This window comes from Lycium ferocissimum, chromosome 6, assembly GCF_029784015.1.
Source record: "Lycium ferocissimum isolate CSIRO_LF1 chromosome 6, AGI_CSIRO_Lferr_CH_V1, whole genome shotgun sequence".
In the NCBI taxonomy this organism is placed as follows: domain Eukaryota; kingdom Viridiplantae; phylum Streptophyta; class Magnoliopsida; order Solanales; family Solanaceae; genus Lycium; species Lycium ferocissimum.
In genome coordinates this window covers 9254901-9270276 of record NC_081347.1, presented here as the reverse complement: position 1 = coordinate 9270276, position 15376 = coordinate 9254901, and the positions used below count along the sequence as shown (strand labels likewise).

Sequence of the window (15376 nt, the reverse complement as noted above, 5' to 3'; positions counted from 1 at the left end):
TGAGGGCTGTAAAAACACTCTTGTATTAAGATTGAAAAAAGAAAATCAAACGAGAGAACATGAATATTTAGAAGAACCATCAAACAACAAAGTTAATAAATAAATAAATTTAACTTATATAACATGCGTAGTTCTTGATATACAAGACAACTAAACATCGGGCTGTAGACCAAGTCCCTTGCGCGTCTTTCCAACAAATAGATCCCCGGATTTTATCATGCCTGGAACGCGTCCAGCAATTGACAAACAAGGAAATTGAGCCACTGCGTCTTTTCTCCCAAGCGAAACTAAAGCCAATGCCTTGGTTGCTGGCTTATACACAGCCAATTTGTGATCGTCTTCCGCTCCCTTTATTAACAACGTGATATTCTTGGCTGCTACCTTTGCATGTTCTTGAGCCAAATATCCCTGTTTAAGTTCCTATATTGCACCATCACAAAGTAAGGACGTCTTGCAGATAAAATGCTTCTTATGACGCAAGAATTACTATGATCTATTGGAGCTTTTACTGGTAGAGTAATAGTTATCCAGTTACATATGTGCATATTAGCCAAGTCTAGCTACTTCCAAAAAAAAAAAAAAAAAAATTAGCCAAGTCTGGCTACTTTCATGGCTTTTCTATATAAGGAGGGTAGGGAAAAGTATGAACAAGTAGCTGCAGCTATATTAGCAAAGGTTAAAGTTATACTGAAATGCATTGGAGATAGCAACACCATCGTCATGTTTTCTGAAGTTGCTATTCAAGTACTTAAGTAGCATTAGCATATATCATAATAGATTTAACATATTGTTAGCTCTATAAACACCAACACAAACATAGGTAAGCAGATTATGATGACAAAATTAGACATGACACTTTTTTTTGGTGATAACAAGAAATGGACATATAGCATATCAAGAGCTTTCAGTAATTAATCTTTTACAGCTGCAACAATCTCAAAAAAATGAAGGAAAAAAAAAATTGAACTCTAGACCCAAGCTCGGTTTATGACTATGGAAAAGGGAACCAGGAATAGAGGATGCATAGACAGGGGGTTCTTGAACCATAATTGAAACATACTTTTTAAGTACTACCACTTGTCTTGGAAGAGGGAGGTTAACATTTAAAGGTTTATAGGTATGACAACAAGTATGAGACATGAAAACCCTTAAGAAAAGATTAAAAAGGGTTTGATTGACTTACCGGAATATCGGTAATGTCCCCAGTAGCAAAGATATTGTTGTGTCCCTTGATCCTCAAATTTGAATCAACCATTAGCCTTCCTCGACTGTCCAAACTATCCTTTAAGATAGTTTCTTTTAGCCATGCTGAACCAAATGGTGTACCGATGCAGAAAAAATGGCAATCAGCAACTATGGTTTCTCCACCCGATGTTTTATAAACGCCTTCTGATGCAGAGTTTACATCGACAGATTGCCCTACGATGACCTCAACTTTCTTTGAAGTAAGCCAATTCAGTGCCTTTTTGCTGGCACTTTCTCCGATAAATTCCAACAATCTTGAACCCCTGTGCACCAGCGTCACCTTCTTAGCAGGAAAATCAACAGCAATTTCACCAGCCAGCTCCACACCTGTTGGCCCTCCTCCGACTATTAATATGGAGTTTGCAGCCTTTATCTTTTCATTCTCTGTAAACGAAGGAACAACAGTTAAGCACAAGTATGCTTACCCTGATTAAGTACAATTTCAGCTTCATTTGATGAACAATGGAAAGTTAGATTTGTATTACTGCTCTTTCATGATAAATCAGTCATCCCTAGGTAAGTCATCCTCCTCTCAGGCAAAACAGATTGTAGAGCTATCATTCTCTACTTTTTTCTTTAAGGTAAAGCTTTAATGAAGTAGCACCCAAGCGTGTGGCCCAGTGGTCAATGAAGTGGGTTGAGAACTATGAGGTCTAAGGTTCAAATCTCAGCAACAACAACAACACCATACCCAGAGTAATCCCACAAGTGGAGTCTGGGAGGGTGGTGTGTTCGCAGCCTACCCCTCTACCTTGTGAAGGTATAGAGACTGCTTCTGATAAAAAAAAAAACACTAGGTGATTTCTTCCCGTCCTAGCCTTGGTGGACAGAATTACCTAGTACCTATTGCTGGTGGGAGGTGGCAGGTATCCCGTGGAACTAGTCGAGGTGCGCGTAAGCTGGCACGGACACCAAGGATATCAAAAAAAAAAAAAAAAAAAATTAATGAAGTTGTGGATTTAAGCTCCAGTATACACGTGGTATCAAATAGTAAGAGCCTACATCAATCTATGGTTTCGACGAATAACATTCAGACATCTGTGCTGCTAACATGACCAGAGTTAAGAATTTCTGTTAGCCTCTCTAGGCTCCTAAACAGACAAAAGAAAAAAAGTGATTCTCTTGTCACTTTGTTCCTTTCTTTTCCATATATCTTGGCCTCCACCTCATACTTTTTTCCTACTATCATATGGTATTTGGAGTGATAGAAAGTCAAAAAAAAATTTAAAAAAAATGCATAGCTATAATACAGGTAAAATGACAATCTAAAGGAAGGTAATTGTGCATGTTCAAAACTATGGGATTGTGAAGTAAGACAAGCTGTTAGTAAAGTGATGGAAATATATCACCATTTGAGTATTTAAGAACCTATCAGAAAACCGTTGAATTTCTTAAGGTTGGTGTCTTAAGGTAAAAGTAAAACTAGTTGGACATAAGCTTTTGCGTTCTATGAAAGCAGAACACAAAAGTGACTACATTGAATGAGATGAACCAATACCTGCTAGGTATTGACTAATCTTCTCCGGTTTCGTTGAAGCACCGCTTTGTGTATGACCAGTGGCAACAACAAGATAGTCATAGGGAATTCGATTGCCTTGTTTGGTTAATATATCGGTGTCTGTGATGTCAACTGCAGCTGATGCAATGATTTTCGCTTGAGGAAGGTACTCAGTGTGAGTAATCACTGATCTTTTAGCAAATGTAGGTTCAACAATAGACCTTAAGCTTGCCCATGTTATCTCAAAATACTCCTTCCTGTTCCATTTCATGTTCCATTTCATGCATACAGTTAATTTACGCACAACAAACTAATACTCTCTCCAATTCAGCTTATGTGACTTACTGTCCCTTTAAGTCTGTTTAAAAAAGAATGCCACTTTTCATGTTTAGTAACTCTTAAAATCCAACATCCTAAATGACATATTTAAAACCATAAGATCAAATGACATTTTAACATCTTCGGTTTAAGATCACATGATTCAAAAATCTTCCTTAACTCTGTGCTCAGTCAAACTAAGACACATAAAATGAAATGGAGTGGCAATAAACAAGTTCAAACAAGTAGTCATGATAAAAATCAAGAACTTGAAATGATCAATCCCTAAAGCTAACAACTACTCCCTCCGTGCCTCTTTCTATATTTAATAATTTGACAATTCAAACATTCTACCTAGCTAGCAAGTTTATAACCACAAGAATCAAAGGATATTTTAGTACACAACTTTAATCTGAGATCACAAAATTCAAAAGTCTGTCTTTATTTCTTAAACTCCGTGTCTAGTTAAACTAAGACACTTAAATTGGGACGGAGGGAGTAACAAGCAATTGAAGAATGAGAGGCAAAAAGTTGATAAAAAGAGAAATACTTACTCATCAATAAGGGAAACATTGGCCTCATTTTGAAGAGTTTTGGCAACAACAGAACCTGCAACACCACCCCCAATAACTACCACATTTTTCTTTTCTCCCCCTAAACTCATATCCAAATTTCAGGTAAAAAAAAAAAAATCTCAACTTTAAGGAAAAAAAATCAAGAAATAGCAGACCCAATTTCCCGTATCACAAAACAAAGCTATACCCAAGTTGTATTAATGCACAATTTGCAATTTAATTTTGTTGGGAGAATAGAACTTCAAATACCCTCTTATATACAAGAAAAAAAGGTGTGTGCCCCAATAATAAAAAGAATGGTATCTTCTTAGTTAAGAGATGAACCAAAGGTCAAAAACCTGTATTCTAGAACATGAAAATCAAAAGGGAATTGTTTTTTCTGATTATAGAAAGAGAAAGCAAGAGGAAGATTCTTGGATTTCTTTTTGGTACTTGGTAGAAGAATTAATGCAAACAGAATAATGTTTATTTTTTGTTTTTTAAATGCTAAAAATGGAAGAGGAAAAGGAGAAATTGTCTTTAAATTCTCTTTCCTTTTTTATATTATTAAAACCAATGAGGTAACCAATGAGGTAGATGAAGAATTTAAAGAGTTCTTTGTTTCTGTCTTCTCTAATCCTCCCATTGCTTGGTTTGGAGGCTAGGTACATAAAAGATTAATATGCATATAAATAATACTAGTGATATTTTAGTATTTCAATGGTCCCAATTTACCTAATGAACTTTCCATTTTAGTTTGTTTTAATGATTTTTTTTTTCTTTGTTAACTTTTAACTTCTCATCTGATTCTTAATGTGATAATATATAATCACATGAGACTTATTTTCTATCGCAAATTTCAAAAATGAAAATTCTTCAACTCTATTTTTAATTAAGTAACATCACATACAACGAAATGGAGGGAATATTAGTGTTAAAGAGTTTCTTCTCACTCGAAGGGATAGTAATTTTTCATATTATAATCGTATTTATGTTTCACTGTCTCTGTTTCTCTTGACGTTCTTTCCATATATTAATAATTTAAAAAAATTAAAAAGCATCCGCCGCTTATCCCTTCCAGTTGTATTTTTAAAAAAGTACCAAATTTAACGAAAGGAATGAAATTTTTGAAACGTTTGATCATCATTCATCAGCATGTCATAATATTGTGTGATCATAACACTTTCAAAATTTGTCATCATAACTATATTTCATAACGTTTATCACCGATAAAATGACAAGTTTAAGTTAAATTATTTTCAAATTAAAAAGCTACCTCTTTTTGTGGAACGAACTAAAAATAAAATATTACTACATTAACTGAAACAGAGAGAGTATATGGTTTCGTAGAACTAAATAGTCAATTGTCTTCCTGTGATTTTTTCAGTACTATTTTTAAATGTAAGATCATTATGATTAGTACGGAGCCCTAATACATTTCCTATAATTTATCCCCCAGGATTCGTATATCAGTAAACTCATCTGCTAGAAATAAAGATTCAATGTCTCATTGCACCCTGAAAAGTAGATGTGTTTAGCCTTAATATTTTGTAAATTGGAGGAGTAAGATTTTTAATCTCAATCTTGAGTATAAAAGAGATTTTCCCCTGATACTATTTTCAGAGCTGTCTGTTACATAATCAGTATAAGGTACAATGACCAACACGACTTAAACAAGACATCGATTTATTGTCGACTCGGGAGGGGGAGTTCCTCGTTTAGCCACAATTCCAATTATATCACAATGACAAATCATGTTGTCCAAGAACTTGAGAAACAAATATCACATTCTTTATTTTACACGACAGTGACAATTAGACACCCATGTCTACATGTGTACAGCAAACTTCCAAGTTTCAGAACCATGTTACGTTGTTGCTTCTTGCTAGGAACTTCTCCCCTTGAGTTGATTTGGGCTGGTAACAACTTAAATGTAAGAAAATGAAAATGGGCCCCCTTTGATCAGCAGCATTTTACATCTTTGACCTAATACGACTGAGAGTGGCCTGAATTGTTCCATGCGGTTCATCCGTAGGCAAATAAACATCATCATCAAACTGAAAGGTTACAATGGATTAATATCAGCCATTGATTCAAGCTCATGAGTATATGATAAGAGGTATATAATGCCCAAGAGGATCAACTTATAGCAGCATGACATTTCTAACCGAAAGAATGCAGACTGCTGTGCAGCATTGAAACTTGAAAACTAAACATTTGAAGCAACTGGACAATACATGGTTAAAGATATGTAACTCGCGAATCATTTACGTGGATTATTAACTGTACCCACTGCATTAACTTCTCTTGTTTCAAACTCTTCCAATACATGTAGATACTGTACCACCGCAATTTGGCATTAAGTTATTAGTATTAAATTGAGAATGTGGATTTGTTATACTCAGATTGGGATCACACTATGATGCAAAAGGGCTCTGATTCTATCCTTGATCAGAGAATTCTCTATGAAAAATATGAATCAGAGTTTGAAGAAGGGGATGGGAGAAGGAGCCCTTGACCCGCAGGAGGATTCCCTTTGACAATGTTGGCAAACCACTGCTCTCTTCCTCCCCGAGGCCAAATCCATGCAGGCCATCCCTCCAGTAATGACACGTTTTCAATACTTCGAAAAAGTTCAGATATTTTCCAGCTTCCAGAGATTAGACCATTATATGATTAAGCTGCATTATGCCATGGCAAAAGTTGGTAAAGAGAACATCCACCTAGTTTGTTGAAGTTTCTTCTTAGCCAGTGTCGGCTACTCTAGCTTTTGTGCATTTATCAAGCATCAATTTTGAAGTCATTGCAATATATCTACTTTGAAGTTCTCTTTAACATGAATAAAAATTGGACCTTATCACTATGAATCTTCTATGCCAGCTCCATTGATTCACTTACCATGATTGCTCCCCTTCCCAAGCCCAGCCATAACTCCTCTGCACAAATGCCCCAGCAGCCTTGACTTCCCTGGCCCTTAGTCCCTTCCTTTCCCCTTCTAACCCAGCCTGTCTTGCACTTTCCTAAAACAGCTCAGTTTCTCCATTGGTCTCTTTCTCTCACCTTTTTTTTTTTTTTTTTTTTGGGGGGGAACATGTATTAATGTTTAAGGATGATGTTTTTTTTTTTTTTTTTTTGGGGGGAACATGTATTAATGTATATACCACAAAATATAAACTAGTACTAAGGATGATGCCAGGAGGATTAACTTCTTATCTTTCTTTTTTCTTACTATATATTTCTTTTCTTCACTTTTGTGAATTTCCTTTTATTTTAGATTTATATGTACGCTGTGTATATCATTCAAAACTTCTTAAAGAATCAATTCACACGAATGACGCCATTTTGGTCACATTATTGTTAAACTTGACAACATCCTCTTCTATTGTCACAAAAGGGAAGGCCTCAAAGTTTTTCTCAAAGGTTTATTTAGTTTTCCTAAGCTAGAGAGGAGGTTTAAGTAACTGCCCATCTTATCTCATGGAAATTGGTTCAGTTTTGGAAGGGATGTTGCCTGGTAAATATCATTACAAGTGTTGGGAAATAACTTGGTCATCAAATTCACTGTCATTTCAGCACACAGTTTCACTGAAGTCCAGCAAATGAGGGAGGGGAAACTTTACCTTAACAATTACTGGATTATCTTTGCTTGGCAAATTGACTGGCAGGAAATGGAGATTTGGCATCTTCAACTGAATGAATGAAATGTCGGGAAACCTGAAAGAATAATACCTAGAAACTGTGATTCAAGGCAATTATGAAACTTGAAGAAGAAAATAAAGCGTCTTTGAGGTTTAGTTTCTCTTCTATAAGATTTAGGAAAACGTCTTGTGAGTTGGAATTGAGAGAAAGACCTTCCAAGAACAGCCTTTGCCATTTCATAAAGCGTGGCTTGAACAGAAGGACTGTATACTCCTTCCTTAGATGGGCCAAAGAATGTGTTTAGCAGGACCTCCTTCACATCCATGTATCTCTCTGTGAAATACAGAGGCTTCAGGGGAAGACTTGAGAGAGACTCAAAAGAGTACCTATATGAACCAATGTTCAAGTTCACAACACGGTCAACAATGGGCAGAAATGAAACATGGTCCAATGATGAACAACTAACAAAGCAAGACCAAGATCTAACTTTAACAAGATAAATAATTTACCTCCAAGATGCAGTGACCTCTGTAGCCATCATCCTTTCCCGTGTTTCAGGCAACATAGTGTACTTGTCCCTAATGAATCCTTCAAAACCTGACTGTTTCAATGAGCTATTTGTTATGCAAATGGATAATGCACTTATTATGAATGAAATTCTGTTAGCCATTTGTTTAGGGTGGTGTACCAAGAAACGTGTGCTACAAATTTTTATCACGCGTGAAAAAAGAAGAAGTTGTTCTTTATTCCCATAGGAAGAAGTATTAGGTGCTGACACTTCAATTTCAGAGTAAAGAAGACTAAGGACCTGTGCGGGGCCAAATGGATCTTGTCTGACCCACATATAAACTATATATTGACTATTCTCCATCATTCATGAGAGTACTACCCTTGTTGCCTTGCCCTGATCCATAGCCCTGCACCTCCACTACCACCGTCCGGGTGGTGCGGGAAAAACAAACTAAAAAGACTTCCTTGGGAGCGACATATCTCTTTTTTATTAAGGAGGATCGCATATCTTAATAGAACTAGTGCAAACAGCTTTCACTTAAACTCCAGAACCCTTTTCTTTCTTGTTTTTTGAGGTATTTGGAACTTTAGCCTTACCCGCAACAACTTGAAGCAGAAAATACAGCTAAATTTAGGCAGATGTGTAACAGGGATTACCTGAGTTGTCTTCAGAATTGATAATCCTTCGATACCAGATGTCATGCGCAATATTCCCGATTTATCGACCATTACTTCAGTTGTGTGTCTCTCAGAGCCAAGCTTAAAACCTTATAATGATGGCAACATAGAACAATAGAATTAGTCCCAAGGAAAACCAGCTTCCTCGTTAATCTCAGTGGATCTCTTCATCAGATAGAAAATCAGATCGTATAAATGGAAGGCAAAGTTAGGAGGTGCACCGAGTTAGAGATATCAAACAAAAGCGAAATTAGCGGCTTAAGGCACTTAGGCATCCCAAGCTAGATGTTTTCCCCTGCAATCCACTTGAATTCTCTTAAGTTTCATTGAACATTGAAACAAAACAACAACTGTTTTTCGATTCCTACAACGACGCCCATTTTTGAGGTTCCAAAACCCTTTTCAAGGGGTCTCATCCAGTGAAAATTCAGCTCCTAGATTAGATCGTATTCCAAGCCAATAAATTCAAGAAACAGGAGGTCCACAAACTGCAACTCTCAGGTTGCAACTATGTTCCAGGGAAAATTATACCTCCATGTAATATACGACAGGTCGAACTTTAAGGCCTTTTATAGCTAAAAATTGATATGAACAGCTAAAATGGATTTGAACAGTATTTCCAGAAAAGTTGCTTCAGCCATAAAATAGCTCTTGGAAGCATTTTGCAAAAGAAAAGCTGGTCACATAGAGCTTTATTCTCAGTCCAATATGAACCTGCAAGGATTTTGTCAAATTACTTGCCCAAAATGGCGAGTTGATAATTTTAGGACCTATTTCGTTTCAGTCTTTTGATAGAAAGTAACTAAAAGAATTCTACTTATAACAAAAGGAAAGACCTAGATTGCAGTTGCATTAAAGACCAGAAGAATTTTTTTTCATTTTGACAAGGAAGAGCAGAAGAATAGGAAGCCTTCCACAGACAAAAAAACATCTGCCTAAGCCTTGGTTTAGCACCAAAGAGAGTGACCTAGTGGTCAGTGAAGCGGGTGCGAGCCTTTCAAGGTTTGAACCCAACAAACCAAGAATCATCTGCCGCCTTTGTTAGAAGAGTTAGATGTTACGTGGTACATGTGCTGGTGGAAAGTAAAAAGGAGAAACTCATGGTGTGGATAAGCTGGGCTGGATCTATCATTAATGTTCTAATTTAGTGATCAAACTGTCTCAAGAAGATCCACCACCAGTCTCTATATTTAACATTACTTAGCTTCTAATTAACATCTGTGACTGATAACTAATTGAATGCTTAACAGATTACGCAACCCACGCTTGACAGCGTGTCAGGGACTGGTGTTATATGTAACCTTTTGGTGAATCACCAGGAAGAAGGGGTTCAATGACGACAAGCAAGCTGTTAAATACAAGGTTCAAGCATCTTCAGTCAAGTTATCAAGTTACAAACAGCATTTAATGCTGAAGATCATTCATCCCATGAGGTGGTGCACATATCCCTAAATAGTTTGATTGTTTAAGAGGTCATTGTAGTCTCTACATGACGATCTGATATGAATTACATGAGAAAAGATGAGCAAACATTTCCAGCCACTGGAAACCATTTTACTCCATGCCATCGTTTTTTGAGCATCCATGCCTTTGTCAAATCTAACCTTTTTTTAACATGCACAATGCTACATAGCGTGAACTTAAAAAGAGGGGATAAACCTTGGTGGGTACTTGTAGAGTTGATACCAACTATGCAAGTCAACCCTGTGTTGTCATTTCAATTAGTCCCTTGAGGAGATCCAGTCTCCTAAAAAAGATATCTTAACTACCTAATTATTTCAGCTTATTATACAATGCTGACAAATGCATAAGTTGAGGGCAAACTAGTTGAAATAAATCCGAGTGAGCAGCAGTATGAGGGTAGCAAATGGTGATTGATGGAGAAAAGGAGAAAGCTACAAAGGTATAGTCTTTTCACCATGGAGAAGACTAGGTTTCCGGAAGATAGATGTCCTTTTTATCAAGGGAACAAGGTTTAGGAAAGATAAGTTTCTTGTTGCGAAAATTTAATTAGCTAATTTAAGAAGTTCCAGTTTTTGCTTGAACGTTAAGGTTCAGGTTCGAAACTTGTATGGACCACAAATATTCTACTGTTTCCCTGAAGATGTGGATAGTGCCAAAATTTTCTTTTATCACCCTGATCCACTTGGACCCATCATTTTCTTGATTAAAGAAAATATGTAACAGTTATTTCCTGAAAGAAATCTCACTAAATTGCTCAGCAAATTTGGAAAGTCGAAGTAGATTCTTCTATAGATTACCATTAAATTGAGCTCATTCTTTTCTTTTTCTTTTGGATAACTGTGGTGTCCGAGCCAACTTGCACACACCTTGCTAATCCACCGGGTACTTGGTACCTCCACTAGCACAAGTACCCAGTAACTCTGCTTACTAAGACTTAGGCAGATGAGAAGATATCACCCAGATTGAGCTTATTCTAATTTAAACCAAAAGCAAGCAAATACATTCTATGGAAATTCATGATGCTACCAAGCAAGGATTACAATGTTAGATCAGGTTTATCTAGTTAACTGCATTAACCAGTTTGTAGTCATTAACCAAAATGCTTTAACATTTCATTAAGATCTAATTTTCAAAAAAAAAAATGATCATGATGAGATGAGAAAAAGGAAAATTCAGACCATTTAGCCTTCTCAAAAAAAATTCAGACCATTTAGGAAGCTTTGACGGGAAGAAATCATTATTTGGAAGCAAGATTGTCTCAGACTTGACTTTGAACTTGATCTTGCCTTATCACATTTGGCCCCATATTGTTAAATGAAAGCTCAGATGTCTGTGACACTGGCTGATTTTCTGGAAGAGATGGTAACATGTGTGTGTGTGAGAGAGAGGGGGGGATGGGATATGGGAATTACTCACAAAATGTCTTATCATAACTTACAATGGGAGTGGAATTCCAAATCACTCATGGTGGTGGTCTAAGAAAATTAATTTGACACTAAGGAGATGAAACACAGTCAAGCAAAGGAGGAAATCAGCCAACCAGCAGACGAGGAATCAAGAAGAATACTCACTACAATTCATGAGAATTAGCAGCACAATGTAAGTTAGAGCTTCATTTTAACTTCTAAAGGGAGGGGAAATTCAATATGGAAGTATGTAACACATTCAGTCGTAATTCAAAAGGCTTACCATGGTCATGCTGTTGCCCCTTTATGCTAATGCGTTCCCATGGCTTTTCAACTATATTAACGATTGCAGCAGTTACCTACAATAACAGAACATAAAAAAGCACTTAAGAAGATCCATGTAAGGTGAGCTGTAGAAGACACATAAGTCAGTCTTATAATTAAACAATGCCATGAGCAGAGCACAAAAACTCCCAAACTCTGCACACAACAGAATGCAACAAACACACAATTGCTTATGCTTCTCAACAGAGCAATTATGAGATTAAAGGACATGAAATAAGATTGATCTATGCCCAAAAAAAGAGATGCCTTAGATGTTTACAAAAGAGAGTACCCTTCAGAAATTTCTAAATTCAGTGGCTAGAATAACGACGTGGATAGGTGACATCATGAAGTGACGAGATAAAATGATACCTGCTGATAATAGGAAGTGAAGTGCTTTGCAAGTACAATGGCAAAATCTTCAGCTGAGAGTTGCTCTGAACATTCCTTAGCTTTGGCATACACCTGTTTCAGGTGTCCAATTGTTAGAATTAAAACCAAAAGACAAAGGAAAATCTAACTTACACGAACACAATATAATCCGATCTGGCCTGTTGGGCCAGGCTTTTGGCAGGCCAAAATTAAGTGTTTGGCCAAGCTTTTGCAAGAAATAGTAGCAAAAGCTGTTTTTGAGAAGCTAAAAAAAAAGTAGTTTTTTCCCAAAAGCACTCTTGAGAAAATACACTTAGAGTCTGTTTGGCTTTGATCAAAAAATAGCTTATTAGCCAAAAAAAATAAGTTGGGCCACCCCAAATTTTTTTAAAAAGCACTTTTTTAGCTTATAAATACAGATTTTTACTCGGGGTGTTTTAAAAAAGTGAACCTAAATATACACTGTAATATATGTTCGGATTGGTGTTCAAAAAATATATGTACATGAACAAAAAAAAAATAAATATACATGTAACTTATTTTTTGGTTATTGAACAGCCTGGTTTTTTATTTTTATAAGTTGGTTTGTCAAACACCTAAAAAACCAAAAAACAGCTTATAAGCCAATCCAAACGGGCTCTTAGAAGTACTTTTTAAAAGCTTGATCAAATACTAATTGCTGCTCAAAAGTAATTTTTAAATTAATCGGCCAACACACCGACTGCTTAGAACATTTTCTTTTCCAAGTGAAATCCCCTAGTATATGAAAGAGCGAAAAAGTGCTTTCGTTGTTGTGGAATAAGATCATTTTTTTAATCCGGTCTTTGAATGCAAAGGGCGAAGGAAAAAAAAAAAATTTGTCCCAAAAAACAAAAAAAAAAAAAGAAACATGCGGTTTTGTTCCATATCTAAGAGCCCTTTCTAGTTTTTTTTTTTTTTAATTACATTAGGAAATAATGAATTGAGTTAGGCATCTATTCACTAAAAGTACTTTTTTGAAAGGCTGAAGCCCAAACTATTGCCACACTTAAAAATATCCCTGATCTTGACTAAATGGATTTTAATTCACCCGCGTTGCCACATGGCCAAACAGGCTTCCAAACAAGTAAAAGCTGAATGTCTAAAACTTTTGTAGCATATTAGTGAAGAAAATTCGCGATCAGTCAATATCTTCCACAATTGTATCAGAAAAAGGGAAAAAAAAAAAAACTGAAATAACATTTCTGAAGTTTCAAAGATGATGATATTGAGCATCAGATGTACCTGATCTAACAGAATTCTACATGCAAGCATATGATTCAACTGTTGGCGAGTGTTTTTCGATATCAGTGGCAACGATATCGGAATTATCGCCAGTGATATAAGCAGGTATACAATCGGAGAGGAGACTGATATTAACACTCCATTCAGCAAAGTGATGTTTTCCATCTCCATCTTTCCAAACCCTGGCTACTCTTACTCTTGATTTACCATGCCTTTGTGCCAGTTTCAGTCCCTTCAATTCCCCCATTTTCGGTTTCTCTTTTTGTCTTTGCTAGTCAGCAGCTCTGTGCGATGTACGTTGTACTTGTGTATTTGGACACGTATCTATAGTGGGAGTATTTGGACACGTATCTATAGTAGTACTCCCACGTTAATCCATGTTAGTACTTATCTCTTTCAATACAACTAGAGTTTATTTATTGGCTGGCCCCACCACCGAAACCACGGGCGCTTTTTGCAGTGGAACATTTATCAACTACTACCAGTGCAGGCATTAAACAAGACCTTGTAACCAAAATTTGTAGCAATTGAACACATAATAAAAAAGATATTTAAATTTTAAAAAAAATTGAGTGTGTTCTCACGTATACACATACTGTGTGTTCTCACGTATACACATACTAGTTTTCATTATGCCCGGGCTCTCAAACTCAAGATATAAAAATAATAATTTTAAATAAAGAATATAATTTGTATGGCACGTTAAATAAGTCTTGTTAATAAGACTTCATAATTATTAAAATTCTTAATTACAATTGGATAATTTTAAATTAAGAAATTATTTATGATGAAAGAATTTTGGCTGAAGAATTTTAAAAATACCAAAAGACCGCAAGTAATTTGATATTTTATAAAAAAAAAAAATATATGATTTAAAATTTAACATTGGCATTTTTATGAATCTGTGAGCATGTAATTTCTTAGTTTTAGATAGAAATAAATCTATTTTGATATTTTTTAAGTTTTAATTTCACTCATAATTTCATGTGGCAAGAGCTATTGCAAAACGCATTTTTTCATCTAATACAACAACAAATTTAAATGGCTTCAAGTTTATACGACATTATTTATAACATTGGTTTAGGGACTTTGCTCAAATTTACCTATTAATGATATTATAAGGATATTAATTAATAGGAGTAATAATTAAAGTACATTAATAAAGTACCCCTTTCAATTCATTTTGCTTTTATGCTTATTTCACGCCTCATAAGAAAATACCTTCTCCATTCCATTTTAATTATTATTTGGCTTTTTCATGTGCATTAAAAAAAAATACAAAGTATTATTTATTGAGTTATGCTATTTATTAGATTCTTTTTTAGAATTGAGCAATATTACCTCCTTAACCAGAGGTTTCGGCTTTGAGCCTTAAGTATGGAGAAATCCCTGATAGAGAGAGCTTCACTCAGTAATGGGCCTTATCCGACGTGAATCCCAATATAGTCGGGCTCCAATGTGGGTACCGTACACCAGGTGGAAAACCCTAAAAAAAAACCATTTACAAAGGCAAATTTCTTCATTGAATTTCTGTCAATAATCAGACACAGATAGTCATGATCTCGAGTCTTAGATTAGCTTTAGTCAAACCATAATAATGGTAGTAATAGTAATTAGACTTTTTAGCAAGCGATTACCAAAAGAACATATTAAAAATAAATAATCTTGCCAAAATTGAATTAGATGAATAGAAAAAGTTTAAATGCGTAAATGTGAAAATTGACAACTTAAGATAAGATATGATAGTGGGACTCATATATTTTACTTTTCCAAAACCAGCAAAATCCTGGCAAAGCTCAGCTACAACATGTGTCCAACTTCAGAGCATCCAAAAACAAAATTATCAAGTTGACCCTATGAGGACGACAACACTTTGTGGTTCTCGTTTATATATAATAAAATAAAAATAAATTAAATACTTAAAATATATACCTTCTTTTTTAAGTATATACATCAATCTCAATTGTAATGAAACATTAACATTGCATTATGGCCAAACCCTACCTACTCTCACTCTTGATTTTCCATGCCTTTGCGCTAGTTTCAGTCCGCTCAATTCCCCCATTTTCGGTCGATCTGTTTTTTCTCCAAAGAGATATGGGTAC

The 15376-nt window shown here is 35.6% G+C and overlaps 2 protein-coding genes across 3 annotated transcripts; both read right to left on the bottom strand.

Annotated features, from left to right (window-relative positions):
- LOC132059244 (uncharacterized) lies at nucleotides 1–4072 on the bottom strand. Its single transcript, XM_059451800.1, has 4 exons — nucleotides 3616–4072; nucleotides 2744–3000; nucleotides 1184–1629; nucleotides 1–420 (listed from the first exon to the last, which is right to left on the bottom strand). The coding sequence occupies exons 1-4, from the start codon at nucleotides 3723–3725 to the stop codon at nucleotides 151–153; spliced, it is 1083 nt and encodes a 360-aa protein (XP_059307783.1). The 5' UTR covers nucleotides 3726–4072; the 3' UTR covers nucleotides 1–150.
- Nucleotides 4073–5181: 1109 nt separating this feature from the next.
- LOC132059245 (uricase-2 isozyme 1) lies at nucleotides 5182–13595 on the bottom strand. Of its 2 annotated transcripts, none has more exons than XM_059451803.1 (8): nucleotides 13312–13595; nucleotides 12009–12101; nucleotides 11596–11671; nucleotides 8422–8531; nucleotides 7764–7855; nucleotides 7467–7640; nucleotides 7236–7329; nucleotides 5182–5672 (listed from the first exon to the last, which is right to left on the bottom strand). In XM_059451803.1, exons 1-8 carry the CDS (start codon nucleotides 13516–13518, stop codon nucleotides 5589–5591), a joined length of 930 nt encoding a protein of 309 aa, XP_059307786.1. In that variant the 5' UTR covers nucleotides 13519–13595; the 3' UTR covers nucleotides 5182–5588. The 2 variants fall into 2 exon arrangements, with proteins under 2 accessions (XP_059307786.1, XP_059307785.1); XM_059451802.1 differs by having other exon boundaries at nucleotides 13320–13595.
- Nucleotides 13596–15376: the final 1781 nt, after the last annotated feature.